The sequence below is a fragment of the Magallana gigas genome, chromosome 3 (assembly GCF_963853765.1).
Source record: "Magallana gigas chromosome 3, xbMagGiga1.1, whole genome shotgun sequence".
Lineage (NCBI taxonomy): Eukaryota > Metazoa > Mollusca > Bivalvia > Ostreida > Ostreidae > Magallana > Magallana gigas.
Genome location: NC_088855.1, coordinates 212940 through 238366, shown reverse-complemented (window position 1 = coordinate 238366; position 25427 = coordinate 212940). Strand labels below are relative to the sequence as shown.

The window sequence follows — 25427 nt, the reverse complement described above, 5'->3', positions numbered from 1 at the left end:
TAACGCGCGTTACTCAATTTGTATGCACACGTCGCTGCAGTTATGAGACTTACTTTAAAAAATCATGATTCAATGCTATAGTAATGCACACATGGTACTCAAAGGTTAAAATGACGAGTTTTATTATGACGTCACAAACGTTGAACGCTGTTAACTGCAACGTCACAAGCGAAAAAGTTCACGCTTGCAGTTGTTACTATGGCTCTTCCATTAATATCAACTTACCCTTAGGATGAGATAGGAATTTTAGGTATAAATCACATTTTCAGACAAGGCATGAAGTTAAAATAATGTAAATATAAGCATTAAATCATGATTTTTTGAAGTATACAGTCTCAAAACTGCAGCGATGCTTGCACAGAAGTTTTCATAACGCGCTAATGCGCGTTACTCAATTTGTATGCACACGTCGCTGCAGTTATGAGACTGTATACTTTAAAAAATCATGATTCAATGCTATAATAACTCATTAGTGTCTTATATACATGTATGAAAAAGTAATAAATGTGCTAAACGTTAACCGAAATAATCGAGCATTTTTTAGTACGAATTTAGGTGGTAATATTATTTTACAGGACAAAGTTGACTTACTTATTTCTCTGATTGGTAATAGCGACAAGCGAAGCGGGCTCTAAGAACCAGTGTGCGCGGGAGAAAAGAACGAGCTAAACCTATAGATTCATTAAACAAAAGTTTTTGTCAACGTCCCATAATGCTCTCTAATGTTTTTACCCGTGGTGCTATGCAAAAAAAATGGCCGACATTTAACTCATAGTTAACAGTAGTCTCGTTCAACCAGACGCTCGGCTGTCTCCGTAAATCTCCGACAACAGAGAGTCTGGTAAAGCGTCACGTTAATGTTTGTAACGTCAAAACGAGGCTTACCAAAATCCTGGTATTGAATTTGATTGGTTGAAAGAAACACACCTCCTATAACATGTAAACAATGACAGAAGCAAACGATTTTGCCGTTTAAACTAAAAGATCTACGACTGGAAAGTTTAAAAACGGTTATAAATGGAAAGGATTTATTTGCAGTGTTACCTTACGGGATAGGGTAAAACCAATAATTAATCTATTTTATAGCTGTCAAGGTTGTAAACAAACATTCACCGCTTCGTCGAACTTAAGTTCAGCCATGTTTAATGAGTCTATGGAAAGCGAGACTATAGTATAAGACTAAATTGACGTAAGTTCCATAATTTTCACGGCAAGAAAATAAAGTACTGTATATCACACAAATCTCTTAACCGGCACACATTGACAACGATTCAAAATGAAACTAAATCAGCGCCCCCTATCGGTAGCGGTTATCAACGTGACGCTTTACCAGACTCTCTGCTCGTCGGAGATTTACGGAGACAGCCGAGCGTCTGGTTGAACGAGACTAAGTTAACAGTGTCTTGAGGTTTGAAGACACGTTCTGAGTACTGCACAAGCTTTGGCGAGACCCGATAGATTTGTTTCATGCTTCCATACCTTCGTATTGAGTCGAGAAACGTAAACAAAGACATACAAAAAAGCATATTGACGCAAGCGTCAAATGGGCCGCAAAAAATATAATTGTTGTATGAATCATCATTGGTTGTTTATATAAAAAAGACAATAAAGAAGAAAATAATGAATTGGTTGTACCACAATCGCAACTTCTCGGGTCTTTCCGGCAAGCTCGGAAAACACCTCGATTGTATTACCTAGGCGTCTCCATTTTGTATAAAATTCTAACATCCGGTGTTGTTAATACATTCGAGGTGTTTTTCCGAGCCTGCCGGAAAGGCCCGAGAAGTTGCGATTGGGTTGTACCAATCTTTATGGTAAATTTTAATATATTTTCAGCGACACGTATTGAAGTATAACATTTTACTATTATTATTAAAAATCGAGTTCGTTACTGTAAGCATTTCTAACGTTAACTGTATGACCATTGCAATAGTATGAAGTAATGGAGAACCCATTGATTTGTACATTATGCTAATACAAAATTCAACGCAACATTATTCTCTTGGAGATTATGTATTTCAAACCATTTTTTTTATTGCATTGTATTGAATTAAATCTTAATGCATAAGTTAATATGATTTCAAGGGACCACATAATAAAATAGAAATGGATTATTTTAAAGGTACATGTAAGATCATATGCTCATCCGGTAGAAAAGGTAAAAAAAATTAAGCCGGATAATTTTTTTCCTAAATGGAATTATTTAATCTTATCTACACTTCAGTTTATGAAGATACATGTAATCATGGTTATTGAATTGCATGCGGTCCTCATAAGTATTAAAAATGAATCAGGTCAGCTCAAATTTTCATGGCTTTCATATTTTTGCGTAAATATTTGATAAGGATGTCATTTCATGATATTTTTCTACCACATTTTACCTGGAAATATAAAAAATACACACAAAATATCATTTTATTTGACGCAGAACATTGAAATTCAAATACATCATTTAAATAAAATTTCATGTCATTCAGGTCTTAAGTATTTCAGGTCTTTAGTATGTCCCGTGTACCGATCCCGAAACAATGAAAAATTCCGAAATTTTCCGAATAGATTATCGTCTCGGTAAAATCGCGCCCAACGCGACATACTATGACATACTTAACATTTACGAGTAAAAAAAAATGCTATTTTTTAAAGGCATAAAACATATTTCTACATGCAAATTTACTTCTAATTTATAAATATAAGCATTATAATAATTCTATAAAAAACAACTATCCCGCAGAAACGTAGTTACAATATCTAAATGTATATCAAATAACGGACCGCCTTCTGGCGGCCCGTAAAAAGGTTATGAATGACGTCACAGTGCTCTCGCGCAAATTTCCAGCGATAAACTAGAGGTGGATCAAACATCTGTAATGCGTTTACTAGCTATTTCGATACCTGCCCCATATGAAGTTTTTAATTTTTTGTTTTTGTTTTGATAGAGAGATTAAATATAAACTAGCAAGAACTATATTTTACTATCATTTCGCTCCAATTTTAAGCTAAATTTGCATGCATGTTCAGTAAGTATGAGGAGGGAAAATTTAAAAAAAAACACGTCATTTTGAACTGAAAACCAGAATAAATAGAAAAAGTAAACAGTTAAAAAAATCTATACAGATATTGCATATTGTCAAACCATTAAATTAGAAAATAGGAAATTACACACCTACACACCTACAAATAAGGACCGGGGCACGGATACAACGCCACGGTATGTAATCAGAATGCAAAAAATAAATAAAATGAACCAGAAAAAAAATAATATTCAGATTATAACAAGGTACAACAAAATATTGATACTGTATTTATCGTTAACAATTTTGACCAAATTAAACACAAAATAAATTTTACAGACTTAAATTCTCTCCAATAATAAAGAACGGTTTTAGGTGGAAGCAAGTATATGTATTTTGTAAGAAGTTTAAAACTTACAAGTCTTAGAATTCTCTCCTATCCTAGAGTGTCTTGTACGTATATAGATTTGTCATTATTGTTAACTTTCAATTCGTTTATCGTAATGATGAATAATGGGAAAGCAAGTAAAATGTGCACATGTTGCAAACATTTTACACAAACAACAGATGTTGCAATTCATTGTGAATTTGTTTCTGATGCATTTCTCTTACTGGCTACACACATTAGGGTCTTCCGTTTCCCACGAAATACCCTCTTGTTAATCTATTATTATGGTCTTCTTTTTATTCTTCAGTTACTTTTTATAATTATTTGGTTCTCCCATGTTCAAAAACATTTCTAAAAAATAAGTTTCTGATCGATTTGATTTTTCTTTACACAGAAATCTGTATAAATACCAGACGTTCCATTTTAAAATTATCACGGTCTAAACATACAGTGTGTTTGAATATTTTAACGCTGCAGCATTGGTTCAGAAAAAAAAAATATCAAGTGCTTGATTAAAATGATCTTGACAGAACTAATTCGTAAAGCTGGAAAAAGTACCTGTACCATCTGGAACTCTTTGTTTATCAGAACATGAATATTTCAACTTATATCTTAAATTGACTCGATATTATTCAGATGAGCTAAGTTGTACCAAGAACAATTTGGTTTTTTCTGTTTGTTTTGAGTATTTGTTATGTATTGATTTTATCATTTCACTGATACTATAATCTGGTACGATGGACTCATGACACTGCATGTAATGTACGGACAGTACACAGTTCCTTATCTCGGTGTTGATAACACGACCCATAATGTCTAAGACTGTGGTCATCTCCATTGTTTTGGTGAGTCCGCTATAAGAAACATTGAATTTGTAAGGTATAATATAACGAGTATCGCTTTTTTGAAAGTTACAAACAGGAAACTTCCTTTAATAAAGTATTCAGCATGTATGCGGTGATCCAGAAAAGTACCTAGTCGTACAAGGTATTATTTACCCCCGCTTGGAGAAATAGATAAGAACTATGTTCAAATATTGCTAAAATATTTATTTTGGCTTGCATACATTTTTTATACTATATAAATTTTACGATGCATATCAATAATATGGTTTTATTCTGTTATCACAAGATGTAAAGGTTTCCGAATTAAGGGGAGATAGACACGATTTGAGCTTGAAATTTTCAATCCCTTTTTATTTTCAATTCCAAATGTTTAGAATGGACAATATGGATGTTTATAATACTTTTTTAAAATTTGAAAGTTATCATTTGAGATACAAGCAAGTTACAGAGGTTAGAATTCTTGAGTCCTATTATTGTCTACATGTATGTGTTGTATTGTTTTAAGTTTCAATCTAAGGCTGCTTTTTGCTGTTGATAAAATTATTTGTAAACATATTGAATTAGTTTATCTTGTATGATACAAGTTATTTTGTCAACGAAAAGGTAATTTCTTTAGTTTACATAATTTGTAAACAAATATAAGACACGAGCGTTGTTGATATATCAACGACTGCTTCTCTCCGTGTCTCGCTTGTATCTTGACTTCTTACAATCGTTTTGGTGAATCATTACAGAAGAAACCATTATATACAGCAACAAAAAAAGATACAAAAATAAAAAAAATTATGTTTTGGGAATTGATTTTAATCCACTTACCTCTGCAGTATATTTAGCAAACCGGAAGTGAAGCAGTGTTTTGACCTTAGCGCAATCAAAACCGTCGACAACACTTAGTACTTGAAAAAAAAATCGATAAATTCGACGTTATTTATTCTTTTTTTCAAGGAAACTTTTTAATAAATACCTAAAAATAGTCATATTGATAGTCAGATTTTAAATGATACGAACAATTGAGATATTTCTTTTAATCGTATGTATTACTACGCTAGAGTTCAATATAGTCCCGCTCAACCAGACGCTCGGCTCTCTCCGTAAATCTCGAACAAGCAGAAAGCATCTCTTGCTTGTCGGAGATTAAGGGGGATGTGCGGCCATCTTGTACATTTAAGTATAAGAATGTAAACATTTCTTGAACTGGCTAGTTTCTGTTGGAAACAGACCAAAACTGTTGCCAACATATAAAAAAGCAATAGATATGAGGTTTTCTGCACATGAGAACAGAACAATACATTTTTAATCAATTAGAACTAAAAAAATATAATAGAAGGGCGACATTGTCCACTGTTCAGCAATTTGTTAAGGAAAAAGTCCAAACTTGCTTATTTAGGTTGCAACTTTGTCGAGGATTAAAGCAGGGTACCATATTCTTAAACTTGGTTTTAGAAGCTATCAATTCTCGCGAGATATTTTGTCTGTGTCAATAGAAGTACAATGAGGTAATATTTTCATTGAAAACTACATGCTGTCATTAGACAGTAATACCCGCACCATATAACTCTGTACATGTTTTGTACCAGTTTAATTAAAAATGAAGGCCACATGCAAGTTCAGGTAATACATTTAAAAATTATAATTTTCATAACTGAAGGATGAGATCCCTTCCCATATGATAATACACATAAGCAATGTGCAATTTAGGGTTGAACTGTTTGCACGTAAATTTTAAGTTAATCAATAATCTTAACATGTCATGCCATAGACAGTATAATGGTCTATATAATTATTACAAACAAAATTAAATTATGCCCCCTCTCCGCTGCGGTTGCCGGTGTAATGAAGAATAATGACCCCCATAGAATAATGACCGGGGCCATTTTTCAACGTAGAATAATGACCCCCCCCCCTAACTGAAGACTTATTGGATTTTTCTGAAGAAAAAAGACCCAGGGGTTATTTTTCTTCATGTTAAACATGAAGAAAAATGACCCCCATAGAAAAATGACCCCCTGTAAACATGAAAAGAAATAGGTTTTCCCGTAAATAAATCGCTGTATATAGTTTTTCATATCCGTAGCAAGCACACACAAAATGTTCACTCTTACATTGCCACAAATTGATTGTTTACAGTTACGTCACTTTTCTCGTCGACATACAACGGGAAATGACGCAAATAAAGAAAGATTCATACACAATGAGGATATTGTGTGATAATTTACGAACAATAATCATGAAATAATAATTGTTGTAATAATATAAGCAATATTCATTGGTGAATGAATTGTCAATCTTAGAATGATACATGCATATATCTTTATGGAAAAAGACTAAGGGGGCAGGTAATGTAGGAATATGAATACTTCTTATTTACATTTCTTGAGGAAAGTGATTTTTTAAAAATCATTTTGCGTAACGTAGTCTTGTTTTCTTCTACGTTATACATGAACATCAATATTCTAAACATTTGTTGTAATGTTGTATTTGTGATCATAAATAGACGTTATTCTTTTATAGCAAATGTGTGAAGAGTACCTGACTATAATAAATCTTAATAGATAATAAACACTGATCGAGTATAATAAGAAAAGATTGTTTCTAAAAACGTTGATAAGAGGTTAGGGTCCATATGCATGTTAGGGGTTTATATCCCCCTTGGTTTTGATCTCACTATCTTTATTGTGTCCAAAGTAATAGTGGAAATCCTCAATGCAATTCATCAACAATATGAAGAATATAGAAGATGCGACGGCGAAGCGCGAAGATGCGAAGACGAAAGTGCTAAGTTGCGAAGACGACGAAGTAATACTACTATCGCGTCTTCGCCTTTGCAACTTCGCACTCTCGCCTTCAAATCTTCGCGCTTTCGCCTTTTTAGCTCACAGAGACGAAGTCAAGGGGAGCTAATGCTATATCCCCGGCGTCGGCGTCCGGAGCTGGTTAAAGTTTTTGTTGCAGCTCCTGTATTTAAGCTATTACTTGTCCTATCTTCACCAAACTTGCTAAATTCACCTAACCTGAATGGATGGTGTGATACTGATGCGCCTGACATGCATGGAATATGAATCAGAGCCATAGGTTGGGGATGCTGGAAGAGGTAAAGGTTTTAATTGCTGGTGTCCTCTGATGATGATATCGTATACGTAGTTATTACTGGTCCTAACTTCACCAAATTTGCATGGATGGTGCGTCTTATGATACTGATGCACATGACAGGCTTGAATGCTGAATCTGAACCATAGGTTTAGTTTTTTGGAACAGGTCACATGTTTTATAGATGGTAGCTTGCAGAGTTGATTTAACTATATTATAAATGAAACGCAGAGGTTGCTTCAGATGCAGAGCCTGATCTCCATTATCAAGGATGCTATAGAAATCTCCTACCTCACTCAAACCTGCTTGATAGATAGATGTGGTTGTTGTTAAATGATATAAAATGATTCCTATGATATAGTATTGTATGATATGAAACACTATTGTTTAATAGGAGAAAATATAATAACATATGTTATATTGTAAAACGTTATATGATACAATATAATATTGTATCTTTTTTATATTTTATGATATGATATTGTATCATGATATTGCTATGTGTAGTATTGTATATTATGACAATATTGTATAATATAATATTGTATTATTAATTGATTATTTAATCACATGATACAATTACATAATATTGCATCCTATGATATAATATTGTATATTCTATGATATTGTATCAGACAGTTTTGTACAATATGATATTGGTTTCTGTAATATAGAATTATATCAAATGAAATTGTATATATGATATTGTAATATTAAAAAATATCGTATCATACGATATTGTATAATATGATATTGGTTTATATGATATGTTATCAGACCACATGAAATTGTATTTTATGATGTTGTTATATATATTATTGTATCATATGATACAATATGTATAATATAATTGTATTATATAATATTTTATTTTATCCCATGATATTGTATCTTTTGATATGATACAATATTGTATCAAATTATATAGTATCATATAATACAATATCATATTATTTATCAAATATGATACAGTATCATACAATACAATATCATACTATATTATACAATATTATTACTTATTAGGTTAGTTACTGACTCGCTACGGAAATATATTGGGTTGATCAATCTCATAGATGGCGAGGCGAAGAATCCATGAATATCCAAGATTATAAAGGATGGTTTTTATTTAATATGATAAATGTGGTCTCATTAAGGTGATGCCTCATAAAGGTGATGCCTCGTCTTGGTGAGCTTTGTAATCTGTGATTACCTATGTTTATAATTGCGGAGCTCTCTATCGTTTAAGGGTTCCGAGGCATATTTTGGAAATTTTATTTTTATAAAATTAATAAAATTAAATTATCCAGGGAGATAGGGTCGGCACCCCCTTCCCCTTTTACTGCGTGAAATTATTAATATTATATATTCCGGGGGGACGGACCCCCTCTCCCCCTCTAGATCCATGCATGATCAAGGAGTGTTGAAATAAGAATAATGAAATAAGAATGTTACAGTGTTTGGTCCACGGTAAACAGACAGCTGGTAAGTGACAGGAGTCTTGATGTGCATATGTATACATTATGGTGGACATTAAATTTTATGTGGACTATATAATGATTAGGCATAGCCAGCACTGATAAACATACATGTCACATGTACACATTAAAATGTTTATAAACATTCATATTGAGCGCGATGGCCAAGCGCATGCGTACCAATAATAGCCTGGATTAATCGGAAAACCTTGGCAAGTACGGTGCCTGCATTAAATTCTATGTAATCGACCGAGACTTGCTGAATGCAATCTAAAAAGGCAAAGGCGAAAGTGCGAAGATGCGAAGGCCAAACTGCGAAGTTGGGAAGGAGCGATAGTAGCTAGTATTGCTCCTTCGATTTCGCACTTTAGGCATCACATCTTCGCGCTTCGTCGTCGCATCTTCGCACTTTTGCTCCTTCGCCTTCACACAATCGCCGTTGCAACTTTGCATCTTCACCCTTAGGTCGAAGTGGGCGTATCGATATATGTAAATGTAATTGTTAAAGGGGCATGGTCATGATTTTGGTCAAATTCTATTTTTCTGTTTTCATTATTTACAATGCTTACGGAAAGCATTTCTACTGATCAAATGGAATTTGAGGGTCAGTTGTAAAGTTATAAGCAAGATACAGGGCTCACAATTCTTTGTCATGTAAACAAGGCTCGTGCTCTGTTGTCGTTTACATAGGTCCAATATACCAGTAAAAAAAAGCTGATTTGTCTATTTTCTCATTCATTTTAAGCATAAACAGTTCCTTACTTTAACACATTCATTAGGTCTAAAATTGGAATTTTCACTTCAACATTCAATATATAACAAAAGCTTCGTTTACATAGCAAAGAATGGCAAGCTCTGTAACTTGCTTATAACTCAACGAATGACACTAAAATTTTGGTTGCCTATTGAAAATGCCTTACTGAAGCATTGTGAACATTAAAATCGGAAAAATAATTTTTGACTAAAATCGTGACCATGCCCCTTTAAGATGACAACCATACCCCAATGCAATACATCAATGTCTTGTTATAATGGAAGAATTTTTATTTTCTAAGATATACCCCTTTTTTCACTTTAGGTATATTTAAATATGAATTATAATTTCTGTCACTTTCTGTTAACTGCAGCAGTAAAAAATACAATAGTGTAAAGAATGTTTAACAAATAATAAAAAAATATACTGAAAAAACTTTAATCTACAAGGGGGTCATTATTCTACAGGGGTCACTTTTCTTCATGTGAAGTGTGCTCATTTTTATGAAAATGCCACTTATTCTTCAGGCAAAGGGGTCAATTTTCTACGTCGAATAATGACCGGGGTTCATTTTTCTGCGTAGAATAATGACGGGGGGGGGGGGCATTATTCTACGTCGAAAAATGACCCCCTGTCATTATTCTACGGGAGTCATTATTCTTCATTACACCGGCTTTCGATTTGCTCCTGTGTGCCTGCATGTTCATAATCGTGTGCACGGATTTAGAGAAGGGGTGGGCGTGAGGGGTCCAGACCCCCTCCCCCCCCCCAGGAAAATTTATTTAATAATTATACCAATAGTAAAATTACCAAAAATACACCTCGGACAATATGCCATTACAGACATGTAATTGCTGTAACCCATTGCGCTTCAATGTTAGGTAACATTATTTTCGGGGGAAATATTATATTTATACTTTATTGTTTATTTCAATAAGAAGTATACATTACAATATGCAGGTGTCCTACTCCACCTTAAAGCTGTTATTTACCTTATAAAATATTGCAAGGGGTTTTGAAGAATAGACCATAAAAACCATTGAGATTCCCACCTTAATCCAAAGATATTATTCCTCCTTTGGTCATGGCGCAACTGGTCATGGTATGTAAGTCATGACCATAAGGGGTCATCCTGACAGCCCCAATTATATCCCAAATGATGACGCAGCTACTCCAAAAGTTGTAAGAGGAGTTCTGGGAACCATACTTTTCCCCCCAATCATATTCTAGAAGATCATTTGGCTACTGCCGAAAAAAATGACATTTTTGAAACTAATTCTTTTTTTGTAAAAAAAAAAAAGAAGTAGTAATTTTTCAGCCATTGAATGACCCCCAGGACAAAATTGAAATTTCCGAAACCTTATTGCGCATTTATAGGATACCATAAAACATATTCCAAGAGATGATTTGTCTACTGTTGAAAATGTAGGAGGAGTTCGAGGAAGAAAGTTTTTTTTACCAATTATTTGACCCCCAAGACTACCAGAAAATTTTTGAAAACCTTTTTACAAAACAACATGACACCCCAAATCAAACTCCAAGAGTTAACTTTGCTGGTTTATAAGATGTAAGAGCAGTTTGAGAATGTAAAACGTGACAGACGGACGGACGGACGGAACAGGGTAACAGGGTAACAACAATATACCCGAACTTTCTTTAGAAAGTGCGGGTATACATATATGTATATTTCATAGGCGTCGGAACCGGGGGGGGGGGGACTCATTTTTTTTGCTAAGTTTGACCTAACCATTAGGCACATAGCAGAATAGAGGGTTCAGCCTTCCCATTTTTTTTTTCGCAGAAAACATTATTGTTCCGTAATGTACGTTTGAAAGATTAAGAAGTTGGAGTCAAAGGTATACTAGCCCCCCCCCCTCCCCCTCACGGATTAGGATTTTCATGATTTTGGGAATTATGTTTTTTACTCTTAATATTTCTGAGGATCAGTTTAGCCCCCCCCCCCCACCCACTTTCAATTTGCTTCCGACGCCAGTGTATTTTGTATAACTTAATACTATCTTTTAATTTTATTCTGCTCTTGAATTTTTATGAAAGAACTGTATATATATATTTAAAAATAAAAGAATAAGTTTATCAAATTTAAGATATTGTAAAAGCCTTAAGTCAGAGTTCTGGGGATGTATAAAGTAATATTTCCTTGCTTGTTCATATTATATTTAATAGTTATACCCGCACTTTCTAAAGAAAGTTCGGGTATATTGTTGTTACCCTGTTCCGTCCGTCCGTCCGTCCGTCTGTCCGCTTTACTTTCTCCAACTGCTCTTACATCTTATAAACCAGCAAACTGAACTCTTGGAGTTTGATTTGGGGTATCATGTTGTTTTGTAAGAAGGTTTCAAAAATTCTCTGTTAGTCCTGGGGGTCAAATAATTGGTAAAAAATGACGTTTTTTCACAAAAAATCTTCTTCCTCGAACTCCTCCTACATTTTCAACAGCAGACAAATCATCTTTTGGAATATGTTTTAGGGTATCCTATAGATGCGCAATAAGGTTTCGGAATTTTCAATTTTGTCCTGGGGGTCATTAAATGGCTGAAAAATGACGTGTTTTTTTTTTTTTTTTTACAAAAAAACTGATTTCAAAAACGTCATTTTTTTTTGGCAGTAGCCAAATGATCTTCTAGAATATGATTGGGGATGTCATATTGAGGCGTGATCAGGTTCCAGAATTATTTTTTTTATTAAGGGGATCAGTGGGCAACAAAAAATGACGTTTTTTTTGCAAAAAAAGTATGGTTCCCAGAACTCCTCTTACAACTTTTGGAGTAGCTACGTCATCTCTTGGGATATAATTGGGGCTGTCCTATAGATGTGCAATAAGGTTTTGAAAATTTTAATTTCATCCTGGGAGTCAAATAGTAGCAGAAAATTGACGTTTATCACTAAAAAAAACCATAGATCCAAGAGCTCCTCTTATGATTTAATGGATAGACACATCATATCTTGGGATATGATAGGGACTGTTCTATAGATGTGCAGTAAGGTTTTAAAAATTTAAATTTGATCCAGGGAGTCAAAAAGTAGCAAAAAAATTGACGTTTATCACTTTAAAAAAACATAGATCCTAGAACTCCTTTTATGATTTAATGGATAGATGTGCATTACGGTTTTGAAAAATTAAATTTAACCCTGAGGCCCATTACCTACATACCTTTTGATGCCCTTTAAGGATCAAGAATATATATGGTTAAGGGGTGGGGATCTCAACCGTTTTGGAGATATTCGTGCACTTCCTGTTCGAGGGGGGGGGGGTCATGACCACCCCCGGGGCCAATGACCTACATGCCGTTTGATGCCCCTTGACACAAGGAACAAGAATACATATGGTTTAAGGGTGGGGATCTCAACTGTTTTGAAGATATTAAGGGACTTGCTGTTTGAGGGGGTCAGAACCACCCACAGGGCCCATGACCTACATAACATGTGATGCCCCTTGACATCAGAAACATGAATATATATGGTTTAGGGGTCATGATTATAACAGTTTCTGAGATATATGGTAATTACAAATTCCTGGGGGGTGGGGATGACCCCAGGGGTCAGATCTAATTAACCCTATATATTGCCAGTAACAGTCAATATATGATTATAAAAACCCTATATTAATATCTTTGTCCGTTTTCAAGTTACCATTTACAATAGAGTCTACGATTCTTCCTACAAGGTTCAATGTTAGACCCCCCCCCCCCCCCCCCGAAAAGTGGTTGTCTAACATAAAATGAGAAAAATCAAACCAGGGTGCACAACTAGATATGCAGGCCTATCATATCCTAGAGTTTTGTAAAATTCTGTTCAGCCATCTCTGATAAACAAGTTCAGAGCGGGAAAGAAGAAAAAGAAGAAGACGAAGAATAATATATATATATATGTATTAAGAACCGTACAAAAACAATGTCTCCAAATTTCATTTGGGAGACTTAATAATAAAGATTAAATAGAGATAGGATCACCAAACATCAATAATTTAATGATAATTGACAATTTCTGATTCTAAGGGGGTCATGATGACCCCTTAGGATCATGACTTACATGCCATAATGATCTGATGCGCCATGACCTAAGGAGGAATAATATCTTTGGATTAAGGTGGGGATGTCAATTATGGTTTTTATGATATTTGATAATTTCAGGAAGAGCACTTATGATCATGACCTACATACCATCTGAAATGCCTTGAACAAAGAAACAATAATATAATATGTACATGATATATGATTCAATTTAAGAACCCAGATATAGATCAATCATCTCTGTTTTGTAATACTTCCTATGTATATATACATGTACATGTATTAGTTTGTGTTTTGTTCTATACTATTCATGATCATGACTGTAGTATAGCTTAGTCTTATTTTAAAATACATTAAAAAATTGTCAAATATATGACTTGGAACCCCCACCCACAAACAAACTCAAATATAAACTGTTCTCCCCCCCCCCCCCCTTAATTGTCGAATGATCTATTAACAAAAATCAAAACATAATTTGGGTGTCTAAAAACTTTTATAAACTGGTAAAAAATGTTATTCTTAAAAATAATTACATTACACCTTGCATATTTGACAAAAGATCTATTGAGATATGCTCAGAGGTCATATTTCTTCCTTGGGATCAATATCTAGTATTCACTGACAAGTTAAAATTAATAACAATAAATGATTCAAATTATAAATGTCTATGCTCCACATTCACCCCCCCCCCAATCTAACCGGGTTCTAAAGATTCAGTCTTCTTAATACATTCTTACATGTGTACAGTAGCAAATTTTAAATCATTTCTTGATTTCTCTCCTGATGCACATTAACATTTTGGAAGTTAGCAATTTTTCGTGGGGTCAGAACAGTCCCATAAGGTCATGACCTACATTGTATTTGATGCATTATAATACATTAAGAAAGAAATACTCCTTCCTTACTATTATAACTCATATAAAAATGATAAGTGTCTACACTTACTTACATGTAATACACAAATTTAATAAGAAATTGTTTATACAGGGTCAATATGGGCTCAACTCAATAGTGCAAGTCTGACAAATGTAAAAAATAACTTTCGCAACTAAAATGACAGAAACTTTACAAATGCGATAAGATAGGTAACGATGATAAGCTTATTTAAATATTAAAAGATGATGATACAGTATGCTGTCAAAGGTAGATCACATTTAGAAAGTGAAAGTAGAACTTATGTATGCTGGAATCTCATTATATTGTGCTACTGCTACTACATGTATTATGCTTACCTATATTGGTCAATATCATAATGATAATCCAATTAAAACACAATAATGAATTCCTTTAGTTGATCTTAACTAATCCTTTTCTGCATATGGAAAACACAGACGTGAACCCATCTAATCGAAGAGCTGGGTAAAACTAGTACCCGCTAATGAGACCTGCAGACCTGTGTTGTGTACGTAACTTCGGACAAAGATCAGTTATTTGTAACATGCATGCATTTTTATGACCTATTCTTCAAATCCACTTGCACTATTTTATTATGTAAATAACAGCTTTTAGGTGGTGCAGGACACCTGCATATTGTGATGTATACTTCCTATTGAGATAAACAATAAAGTATATTAAATAATAATTAAATATTTACCCCCCCCCCAATAATGTTACCTAACATTGAAGCGCAATGGGTTAGAGCGTTTACATGTCTGTAAGAGCATTGGGGTCCAAGGTGTATTTTTGGTAATAGGCCTAAATGAATTTTCATTGGGGGGGGGGGGTCTTGACCCCTCACTCCCACCCCATCTCTAAATCTGTGCACACGATTATGTACATGTAGGCACACAGAAGCAAAACTAAAACCGGCAACCACCATGGGGAGGGGGCATAATTTAATTTTTAATTTTGTTTGTAATAATTATATAGGCCATTATACTTTCTATGACATGAAATGTTAAGATTATTGATTAACTGAAAATTCACTGCAAACAGTTCAACCCCAAATTGCACATAAAGTGCTGCTCATGTGTATTATCATATGGGAAGGGATCTCATCCTTCAGTTATGAAAATTATAATTTTTAAATGTATTACCGGAGCTAAATTTTTGTATGTGGCCTTCCTTTTTAATTAAACTGGTACAAAACAGTGTTATTTAAGGGCAAACACTTGGTGCGGGTATTACTGTCTAATGACAGCATCTAGTTTATCATTGCCAATAATGTAATTAAAAGTGAAATATTGAAACGATCATTACAAGAATTTTTATTATCTGTTCATTATATAAAAACAAAACAACCAAAGAGTTTTTAAATAAACAATTCGATTTGTTGATAGTAAAGTAATAACTGGCTTATAAAAAATAATGATGTGCGGCGGTACATGTATATTGATTTTTGAACAAAAACCAGATGGCTGAAACGCTGAAATATTAGAAGTGAGAAAGGAGACAGATTATAATTTTTTTGTCGAATAAATGCCTTTCGAAAAGAGTTTCTGTCTGGCCCCTGGGGATATTTTTTACAAATAAAATAATGCATACATGTACTAGCCATCTTTAGTTTCCTTTAGAAAACATATATTCTTAAAATCTATCTTCAATGTAAACAAATATTGAAAAATTATTTCCTATTAGAGTGTTGCAACTTTTCAATATTGGGTAATGCATTCTATTCTTATCATTATATTCACCAAAATTTTAGATTTTATATTCCCTTTTTAAAGATTTCGTGTACAGAGGGATTGGTCTTTAATATTTTCTCATTTTTTTAAATTCCCAAATAAAACCTTTTTAACGCTTGTATATGAGATTCCTCGACGGGTATGTGTATGGAATATAGAACCCAAGTGACCGTAAATGCCTGTATGTCTCTTGTTTGATTTAGAATTTTTTCCGATTCAATATGGTATAAAAGGACGAAGCGTTAATCAATTATATTCATTTGAATGAATTTATGATTTTCAAATTTTTTTGCAATTCTGCCAATAGGTTATTTATATTTCACCAGAAATTTCTCTTGTTATTTTGAATTTGTAAATTTCATTTCTTATCGATATTCTACGAATGCTGATAAATTTCCATGAAAGTGTAGAAACCAGTAAAGTGTTTTTCTGTCCTATAATTTTATAGACAGCAGTCTATGGGGCGCCATTTTAATACTATACTTCTGGGGTGTCTTAAATCAAAAAATTATTTTTGATATCAAAATTTATGTTTTCTTATATCATAAAATAAATTTGTGACATTAGAAATTGGATTTCTTGATATAAAAACAATCATTTCCTATTTCTGATACTAGAATTACAAATCAAAATTCTGATAGCAAAAAACTTATAATTATATTTCGAAGTTACTTCAAATTTTTGATATCAGAAATTAAAATCAGAAATTGATTTTTTGATTTCCAAAAAAAATTTCTGATATCAAACTACTTGATAATTTGAATTATTGATAAAAAAAATATCCATTTTTGATATCTGAAAATCCCTTAGAATATTAAAATAACGCCTCATAATAGTCCAGTATTACACATGTAGCCGTCCAATAAGTATATACCTATAAGACAGCTACAGGTAACTGATTGGAGGGTTAAAGGACAATAAGAGATTTTCTGGAATCGGTGTATCAATCAATGACGTCACAGAAATGGTTTTAGTGAATTTTATAAGGGAAAATTAAAAGCTACGTTTGCTAAGTTTAACAAGCTTTGTTGATTTTGGAACTTTTTTGAATTTTAATTCCCTGAAACGACTAGTTTTTGCAAACCTAAGTCATCTACAACTCATTTTATACTTAATGATGATTTCTGTTCGGTAATGTTACTATTTGAATAGCGATTGACAGATGAATTGACCCACGATGGTTAGCCAGCGCTATGTTTGATTTCACAATAGGTCAGATTTTTGTAGTGCGTCCTCTTCTGTATTTTTGGATCTGATGGACGTCGAGACAAGAAGACCTTTGTACCCATACACCTGGAAAAGAACGAAATTGACAGATATTCTTTTGTTTACGAAAAAGTAAGCACTTTGCAAGTAATACTTAAAAGAAGAGTAAAGTTATATGAATACCAATCTGTACTTTTAACATTACTTTCTGTCATTCATGAGTATTCCCAAATATTTCTACATGTATTAAACATTTATTTTGCATTGAATTATTTGGATAATGAAAAAAGAAATAACTCAGCAATGTCATTATTTCTGTTACAACAAATCCAAAATACATATAATCAACTTTGATGGTTATGGTTGTCATTGGTGTGTAATAATGTATTTTCACTCGCTCTGATTCAGCATTAATTGTACAGTAGAAATTGTTTTTACGACAGCATTACATCAGCATGAGAACGGGATTAGGAAGCCATCACCTTCCAGTCACGTGTTGGTTGTACAACACCACGGCCGAGGAAAGTCAGCTGGTCCATGATCAAACTGGACTTAAATTAGTAGAGGTTGCTTAAATTCTGTATCAATCTTTTTGTTCAAATAACTTGTAGAATTTGCTAATTGATATTTTGCCTCTATCACATTTTAAAAACCTAGATATCTTGGCAAAAACACTGTACAACTCTATTGTAGTCGTGCTATGGTTTCGCCGGATCCCAATAATGCGTCAGTCGGACTAAGTCCTAATCTTTTTCGCGGCAGATCTCTTGAAGATTTTAGAATGGTCCGAAACTGTCGCCCGACCCATATGTCATCGGCCTTAGCACGTGTCTTCACCCGTTTTGTTCCCCTTACCACGTATCAACACCTGACTGACCACCAGCACTTGTTTCTGTAATAAAACTTTGTTTTATTTAAAGAATGAATTAGCTATCAATTGATGCGCTCAGTATTGGAATCAGTACGACTAACGTATACGTATGATCATTTAACTCACGTAGTTTCGACGACTCGCTAGTCATCATCCAACGCACGTGTCATCCGTCAACTAACGTTTAACCACATATATCACGTCACATAGCTCCACTAACGTAGCTTCGCCTAAATCTCGTGTAACCGTCCGTATCAAATGTTATTGCCAAACTCAAGTTTATCATCAGACGAAACCAAAGCTTTCGTTTAAAGGGAATGTCAAGCAATCTTGTACATGGATCAAAACGTGAACATCTATAAACTGACTTGTTCAATCTAGGAACTGAATAAAACTGTTGTCAGAAGATATAAAAGCAATAAATAAATCATGTTGATTTTTTATTCAAATTGCTTAAACAAGAACAGAATGTATCCCTTTTCAATCACCTAGAACTGCGCAAGTGCAGACTTAGATTGAAAAAATAATCTTTAAATAATGAAATGAAGTCACTGATATACATTCTACAACCATTTATAGTGAAAAGGATTGAACCTTGGATATTTAAGGTATTCATTGTAAAAGGAACGGATATTGAAAAATTTGGAATCTTTTAAAAAGTTAAATATTTATTGGTAAGTGAAATAGACCATTTCATATTTCAATAAAGAAAACGTTTTGGCGTCTATTCACCAAGAATTGAATCTATAAATTTTAATATCTACTTCTTACAATACCTAATAATACATGTTCTGTCCATAGACTTCAACATAAAACTCAAGATGTAATTACTGTAAATTGAACGCGGGGAATTCATACCCGGATGAAATTGCGAGAAGCACATCTCGCTGATTTGAAAATTTCAGACAGACGTAAACTAAATGAAAAATTGAATATTTTATTTTTCGTGACGATGCAAAAAAAGTTGAATCTCGGGAGTAAGAACTCGCGTAAAAAAAGGAGTCTACAGTCATTGGAAAAGATTCATAATTTTTGAAAATTCTTTGATGGAGTATTTTTATTTGATAACGTGTTCAAAAATGATACCAAGATAACAGATATTGGACCACATATTTATTAGATGCAAAGTTTGGTCGTTTTACATTGAATTAGTAACTTTGTCTCAAAATAGGGTACCATATTCTTGAAATGGATGCCAGAAATTATCAGTTGAATAAATACATGGAGGTAAATTGAAGGTATATTTCCGATGCAAAATGTAGGCATAATATTTCTTATTTAAGAAAATTCATTCATATTTTAGACCCCCTTTCCAACATCTAAAAAGGTATACTTTAATTGACACATAAAAAACTAAAAAAAAAGCAAAACAAATCTGAACTTGTTTAGATATGTCTGTCACGATACCCACATATTGTTGTGAATGATATAAATTTCTCTATAAAAATGTAAAGTCAATGTGCCTTCATCGACATAGCAGATTTCAAAAGGACACCCATCTTGATTCAAAGATACAAGTTTATCATGCAAAATTTATTCTTTTCTTTTTAAAAAAATTGGCTTAAGAATGGACAATACCCCATTCAATCATATTTTTTGATATTTCTCAATCTTCAGTTTCAAGTTTGCAGCTGTGCAGTTTTAAGTAATTGAAATAACATTGCACTGCACTTGTATGCGCATTTTACATCCTTAAAATGTAAATCCTCACACAAACAGACCCAGCCACCCGCCCACACAATATGTCAGTAAAAACACACATTTCATTTGTATTCTTTTGTTTTTAAAGGGAAAGGTCACGTAAAAAATTTTTCTAGTGAAATGGATATACTAAAGTTTGTATTTAACACCCACCATATACCTTATATCATTATCTCATCTAAAGCCATAAAACTTGGTTTAATTATCTGGTGAGTGTTAAATCTCCCGCACGGGCATGGAGGCTGCCATGATAGCACCTCTGTGACGTCAGCATACCACTTCGATAACTTGACCCACACATTGTATAACAAAATTCTGGAAGAATGGCGCAAGAAAATGTATTTGGGATAGAACCATATGCATTTGCATCTGAATATACAGAAGAAAAACTTGAAAATCTTGCTACTGAAAATAATCCATCAAGTCCAATTATACCAACATTAGAGGAATGGTGTTCCTGTGGACAATGCGAGGTCATGCCCACTGTGGAGGAATGCATGTGTTGCAAACAGTGTGATTATACAGTTGGGAATATGGGAGATCTAGGTTGCATAACTGACCATGACCAGTTCGATCTGCTAATTCTAAATCCAGATGTTCTGTCCATTGCTTTTATTCAATTCATGATGTTTAAAAAACAACAAGGTCGTGCACCAGAACACTTATCCAACAAGTAAGATTGATTGATTTATCTATAATTATAAATAATTTACAAAACAGTTTGTCAAACATTTGGATTTATTAAAATTCTTTCAGTAAGAATAATCTGAACAAATATAAAAATATCAATCAGAAGAAAAAAACATGCATGCGTTAAAAATATACACTCTGTAAAGGAAAACATACTCTCTGGTCCAAATAAAAAGTACATAAAATTGCAACTCATTATGACAGACATGTTTTACAATTTGATTAGCACTAATGTACAATTTAATGTTTCAGACAATCCAGACTGGTAGCATACCGTCAATTTGTTTGTTGGATGTTCAGAGGTGAAAAGTTAGGAAAAGGAAAAAGAGTGACAATTCCAAGTTGTGTCGTGAAAAAAATTAGAGAACATTTTCCAGAGCAAAATGGACAGTATATTGGTTTTAAGACAGCTTTTGAAAGCATGCAAGACCTTCGTAATTCTTAAATTGATTTAAAAGATGGAACAAACATGTATCATAATTATACTTTGAAGGCAAAAGAAAAAAATAATCACCAATGTATTCCAATAATAAATACAACATGCACATACAGTGCATGAATTACATTGCATCAATTACGTGTTCAGATCCATAATTCAGTGCCTGACCCCTATGATGCATGGTCATAAACTACCTTAAACCTTGACACAAGTTTAGATACAAGGTCAGCTCTATTTTGAGGTTGTACTGGGGCAATATTCCCCTTTGACCTTGCTGATACTTGCATAACAGGAATTGCCATTGTTTGCTTCTGCATAATACATAATTTCATCAAAACAGGTACCCATTTATATAATTTGGGATTATACACAGGTTTTGCAACCCAGTTTGACCCTACTTTAGAATATGCTATTTTGTAGACACCAATTCCATGTTCATCTACCTTCTGACCTCTGTTTTGAGACATATTATGATCAATGACTGCAATTGCTGTTCTACAGTTCATTTGGTCGTAGTCAAAGTCCTGCCTTTTTGGAACATATTTTGTAAGAAGGCTATGGTAGACTTCAAGATTGCCAGTGTGGCAGAATTCACTGAGATGAGCGATATCTTATAGCAACCTTTTGTCCTGTACAACCTCTTTCAATGCATTGTGAACTTCAGAACCCTTTTTAAGCCACTTTTTTTTCCTTGAGTCTTCAGGACTTATATTTTCATGAGAACAACTTGTAACATTTTCACCCTCAAAACTGTGTTCATTAACAACATGATGCACAATGGAGACCCAGCTCTCCTTTAACCATTGTTTGTCACCCTGACAATTAGCTGAACACCACCATAAATGATTGCATATCGCTCTTATCCAAGACGACAGTCACTTGTTTTTGATTTTTGCAACAGTTTTTTTCTTATTGATTTTGCAAGATGCCAAACATCAAACTGATGATCAATTTTGGGAAATTCTTTTGTTACGAGACTTCTAATCTGAACATGCCTATCAGTTGCCAATAATTCTATTTTAAAGCCCTTTTCAATCAAATATGTCATGCATCTTCTAAATCCCTCAACTTCCATTTTGCTTGAACTTCCTGTTTCAGTAAGTTTGATATTAACAAAAACCACAATTTCTTGTGTTTCCATATCTAATAATGAGTATGTACAATATTTTGCATTGAAGCCAGGAGAGTCACATCTACCATCACCAGCCAACATTAGTCAACGGTTGGAATCTTTAATTTTCTTGAAAATGTGGTCTTGCATAACAGTCCAAGAATGATCAACCACTGGCATTACAATTTCTCGTTGTACAGTTTGAAATGTTGTTTTGTTTACAAATTGAAAATTCATAAATTTTGCAAACTGAGAGATATGTGCATATGTTTGACCTGCAAAAAGGGTTGCTGCAAACACAAGCAAGTTGGCTACGGGCATTTTCCCTAACAGTGGCTGAGATAACCATTTTTTGACTAAATGACCGCCAGTGCAAAATACTGACACTTTTAACAATGAACCACAGTATTCTTTGATGGTATCTGAAGGGTCGACATGACATTTACAAATATTGCTTATCAAACAATTCAGAATATCATCCAAACAATTTTCAAACACAATAAACTTTTTGGTTTGTACGAGTGATGATGATTCATCACAATTATCATCATTGTGATCATCAACATTTTCTGCATCAAAACTTTCATCCTCATCAATAACAAAAGTAGGATCTCTGCTGTCATGACTGTCATCAAAGTTCGATCCTGTGACAGAGTCATCCATAAATAAACTTACTTTTTCTTCTTCATCAAGATAAGGGAAGATCTTTTTGATCGGAGTAGAGTCATCCATAAATAAACTTACTTTTTATTCTTCATCAAGATAAGGGGAGATCTTTTTGATCGGAGTAGAAGTTAAAATTTTACCATGAAAACTTCCTGTACTGTTGTCTGTAACTACTGTCATTGTTCCAATTGTTCTAGTGTTTGTACAGTAACTATGATCAGAAGCAAATTGTGAGGGCTTGAGATATTCACTTTGTAGACATATGTTACAAGGATGTCCACACATTCTGTACGGAACAATATTTTCACACTCCAACGGCTCACTGGTAATTGATGAAGTTGGAATAGTCTGAAGGCAAGGGCTTTCTTCCTCCTAAAATATTAAATACGCCATTTTGCATCGTTGAAGGAGGCTTTGTAATACATATATAAACCCATAAAAAGATGTAATGAACTTTATTTACTTCAATTGAATGCTAAATTACTAAAGACAGTATGTTTACCTGGGTATTGAATTCAAACAGGTTTGATCCAGGCATGTTTTGTTGATCATCGTTTGACGTAGCAGATGATGTGTGAGGCTTGCTAATTCCTCTTTTAAGAGCAAGTAAATTTTCTTTTAACTGAAATAATGTAAGGTCAATTGATTAATCAAAGAATCAGGTTTTACAACAAAAAATTACTTGGTATTGGATTTTGATTTTCTTACCTTAGCCCTTTCTCTTTTCTGTTGTAATTTAAGGTAGTTACTTCTTGCAGTTTTCTTAGATTCCTGACCTTTTTCCCTTTGCTTGTATTAATTAGAGTGGAATTTTAATTTTTTACATCGTGGAAAAAAATTAAGAGATTCTGCCACATGATTTCTCTCAAAACAATCTGGGGTGAAATGATCTTCACAGACAAGCTTTTTAGTATTGAAAACATAAGTTTCAAAACACAACTTTCCATTCTTTAAATTAGTAATCCATTGTTTGAATCTTGTTTGCGTTTTGATGCAGCATCTTTGCAGGGTTTGGTATCACAAAAAAACTTTTTTTGCATTCTCCTTGCTTATTTGTGCAATTAAAGGCTTGACAAGCAGGCATATTTACACACACATAACTGTTAAACTTTCCGAGGCACTGACCACATGTGTGAACTGATAAGAACTCTGAATTGGGTATGCTGATATCACAGGGCATTTGGAAGTTATCGGGATGCTGCGATAAAACCCGAAGATAAGCCACACAATATTTAACTCTAAACAGTGAAGAGCATCAAAATGGCAGCTCGCATGATTTTGTCAAACTTTGATATTTAATCAGTGATTATTGCTTACCATTGGGATCATGTTAAGTGAAATATGATTGTTGACATCATTTTTATGGTAAATATAATTATTTCAACTCTTTTTTATTTTTGCCTGACCTTTCCCTTTAATCTTTAGTGTAAATCTAAACTTTTAATATAATATATTGTATTAGATTTAATTTAGTTAGTAGATTTGTGCATATATATGATGTGCATTTTGTAATTTAAAGTTTAAATTTTGTTATTTGTAAGAGAATTAGTGTACTTTTCAATGTTTGCATCGATTTTTTGTAGTAAAATTAGTTATATTTGAGAACAACAATTTGTTTGTAGCTGAAGATGATGCAGTTGGCTACAAGTCAAGTTGGACGCGTAGTTAGTTTAACGGAGGCACACGCTACTCTTCACTCGCTCAGTCCACATTTAGCAAAATTCTGTCACACAACAGCTAACACGACCACCATCATTTGGTTGGATGACCATGCACAAATTAACCAAGTGTAGACACTGATTCAATCTTCTGTTCTACCAGTGTGTTAATCAATAAATGACGTTGCTTTCAGTTTTGTTTATATTCCATCTTTAAAAAGAAGAAGTGATGGCAGCATTTAGGACTTTGTAATCATGCAGTTGGTAAATTGCACTTAACAGATTTTTCAACCGATTACTTATCATACCAAGTTTTGTACGCATCAATTTTAGCACACCTGGACATGACAGGATGTCCACATGTTTAAAGATTTTACTTAAATCGTTAGGTCAGTTTCAAAATAACATGGCACAGATCATCCTCATGTGAATTAAAACGTAATCCAAATTGCGTTAGTAAAAAATGTCACTGCAAAAATTAATTGGCGAATGTAGCTAAAACCCGGGATGTTTATTTAGGAAGTTTTAAAAAATAAACAAAACATCACAGCAAAAAAAAAAAAAAACCCCAAAAAAACCCCAAAACAGTTGTACATTTTAGAACAAAATTTCTTATATCTTTTACCACCTTGACAAGGCTTTATAAAATGCGAGAATTAAATGAATTTATAGTAGAAGTTGTGTAATCGATACTTGGAATAATTTTTGTAAATATTTATTCATAATAGTTATCAGCATATTATCTGAGTTTTGAAAAGTTCAACAAAATATCCATGCAGCAACTAAATGTTTTGACTTCATAATTGAAATGATATACACCTAGGCACCTGATCCTACCTCTATCTTTTTAAAGGTCCGTGTTGCTCTGCT

The 25427-nt window shown here is 33.5% G+C and overlaps 1 protein-coding gene across 1 annotated transcript; it reads left to right on the top strand.

Annotated features, from left to right (window-relative positions):
- Positions 1–4135: 4135 nt before the first annotated feature.
- Positions 4136–24750, top strand: LOC136269425 (uncharacterized). The gene is made up of 4 exons (XM_034482179.2): positions 4136–4244; positions 17443–17553; positions 17865–17987; positions 24522–24750. Exons 1-4 carry the CDS (start codon positions 4212–4214, stop codon positions 24690–24692), a joined length of 438 nt encoding a protein of 145 aa, XP_034338070.2. The 5' UTR covers positions 4136–4211; the 3' UTR covers positions 24693–24750.
- The last annotated feature ends 677 nt before the right edge of the window (positions 24751–25427 follow it).

What these genes read in the sequence shown, in the direction of transcription:
- LOC136269425 (XM_034482179.2), top strand. Translation starts at nt 4,212, where the DNA reads ATGTCTAAGACTGTGGTCATCTCCATTGTTTTG. An exon ending in TGGTCATCTCCATTGTTTTG is followed by an intron (nt 4,245 to 17,442) that starts GTGAGTCCGCTA and finishes AGATTTTTGTAG; the next exon opens with TGCGTCCTCTTCTGTATTTT. An exon ending in ATTCTTTTGTTTACGAAAAA is followed by an intron (nt 17,554 to 17,864) that starts GTAAGCACTTTG and finishes TTTTTACGACAG; the next exon opens with CATTACATCAGCATGAGAAC.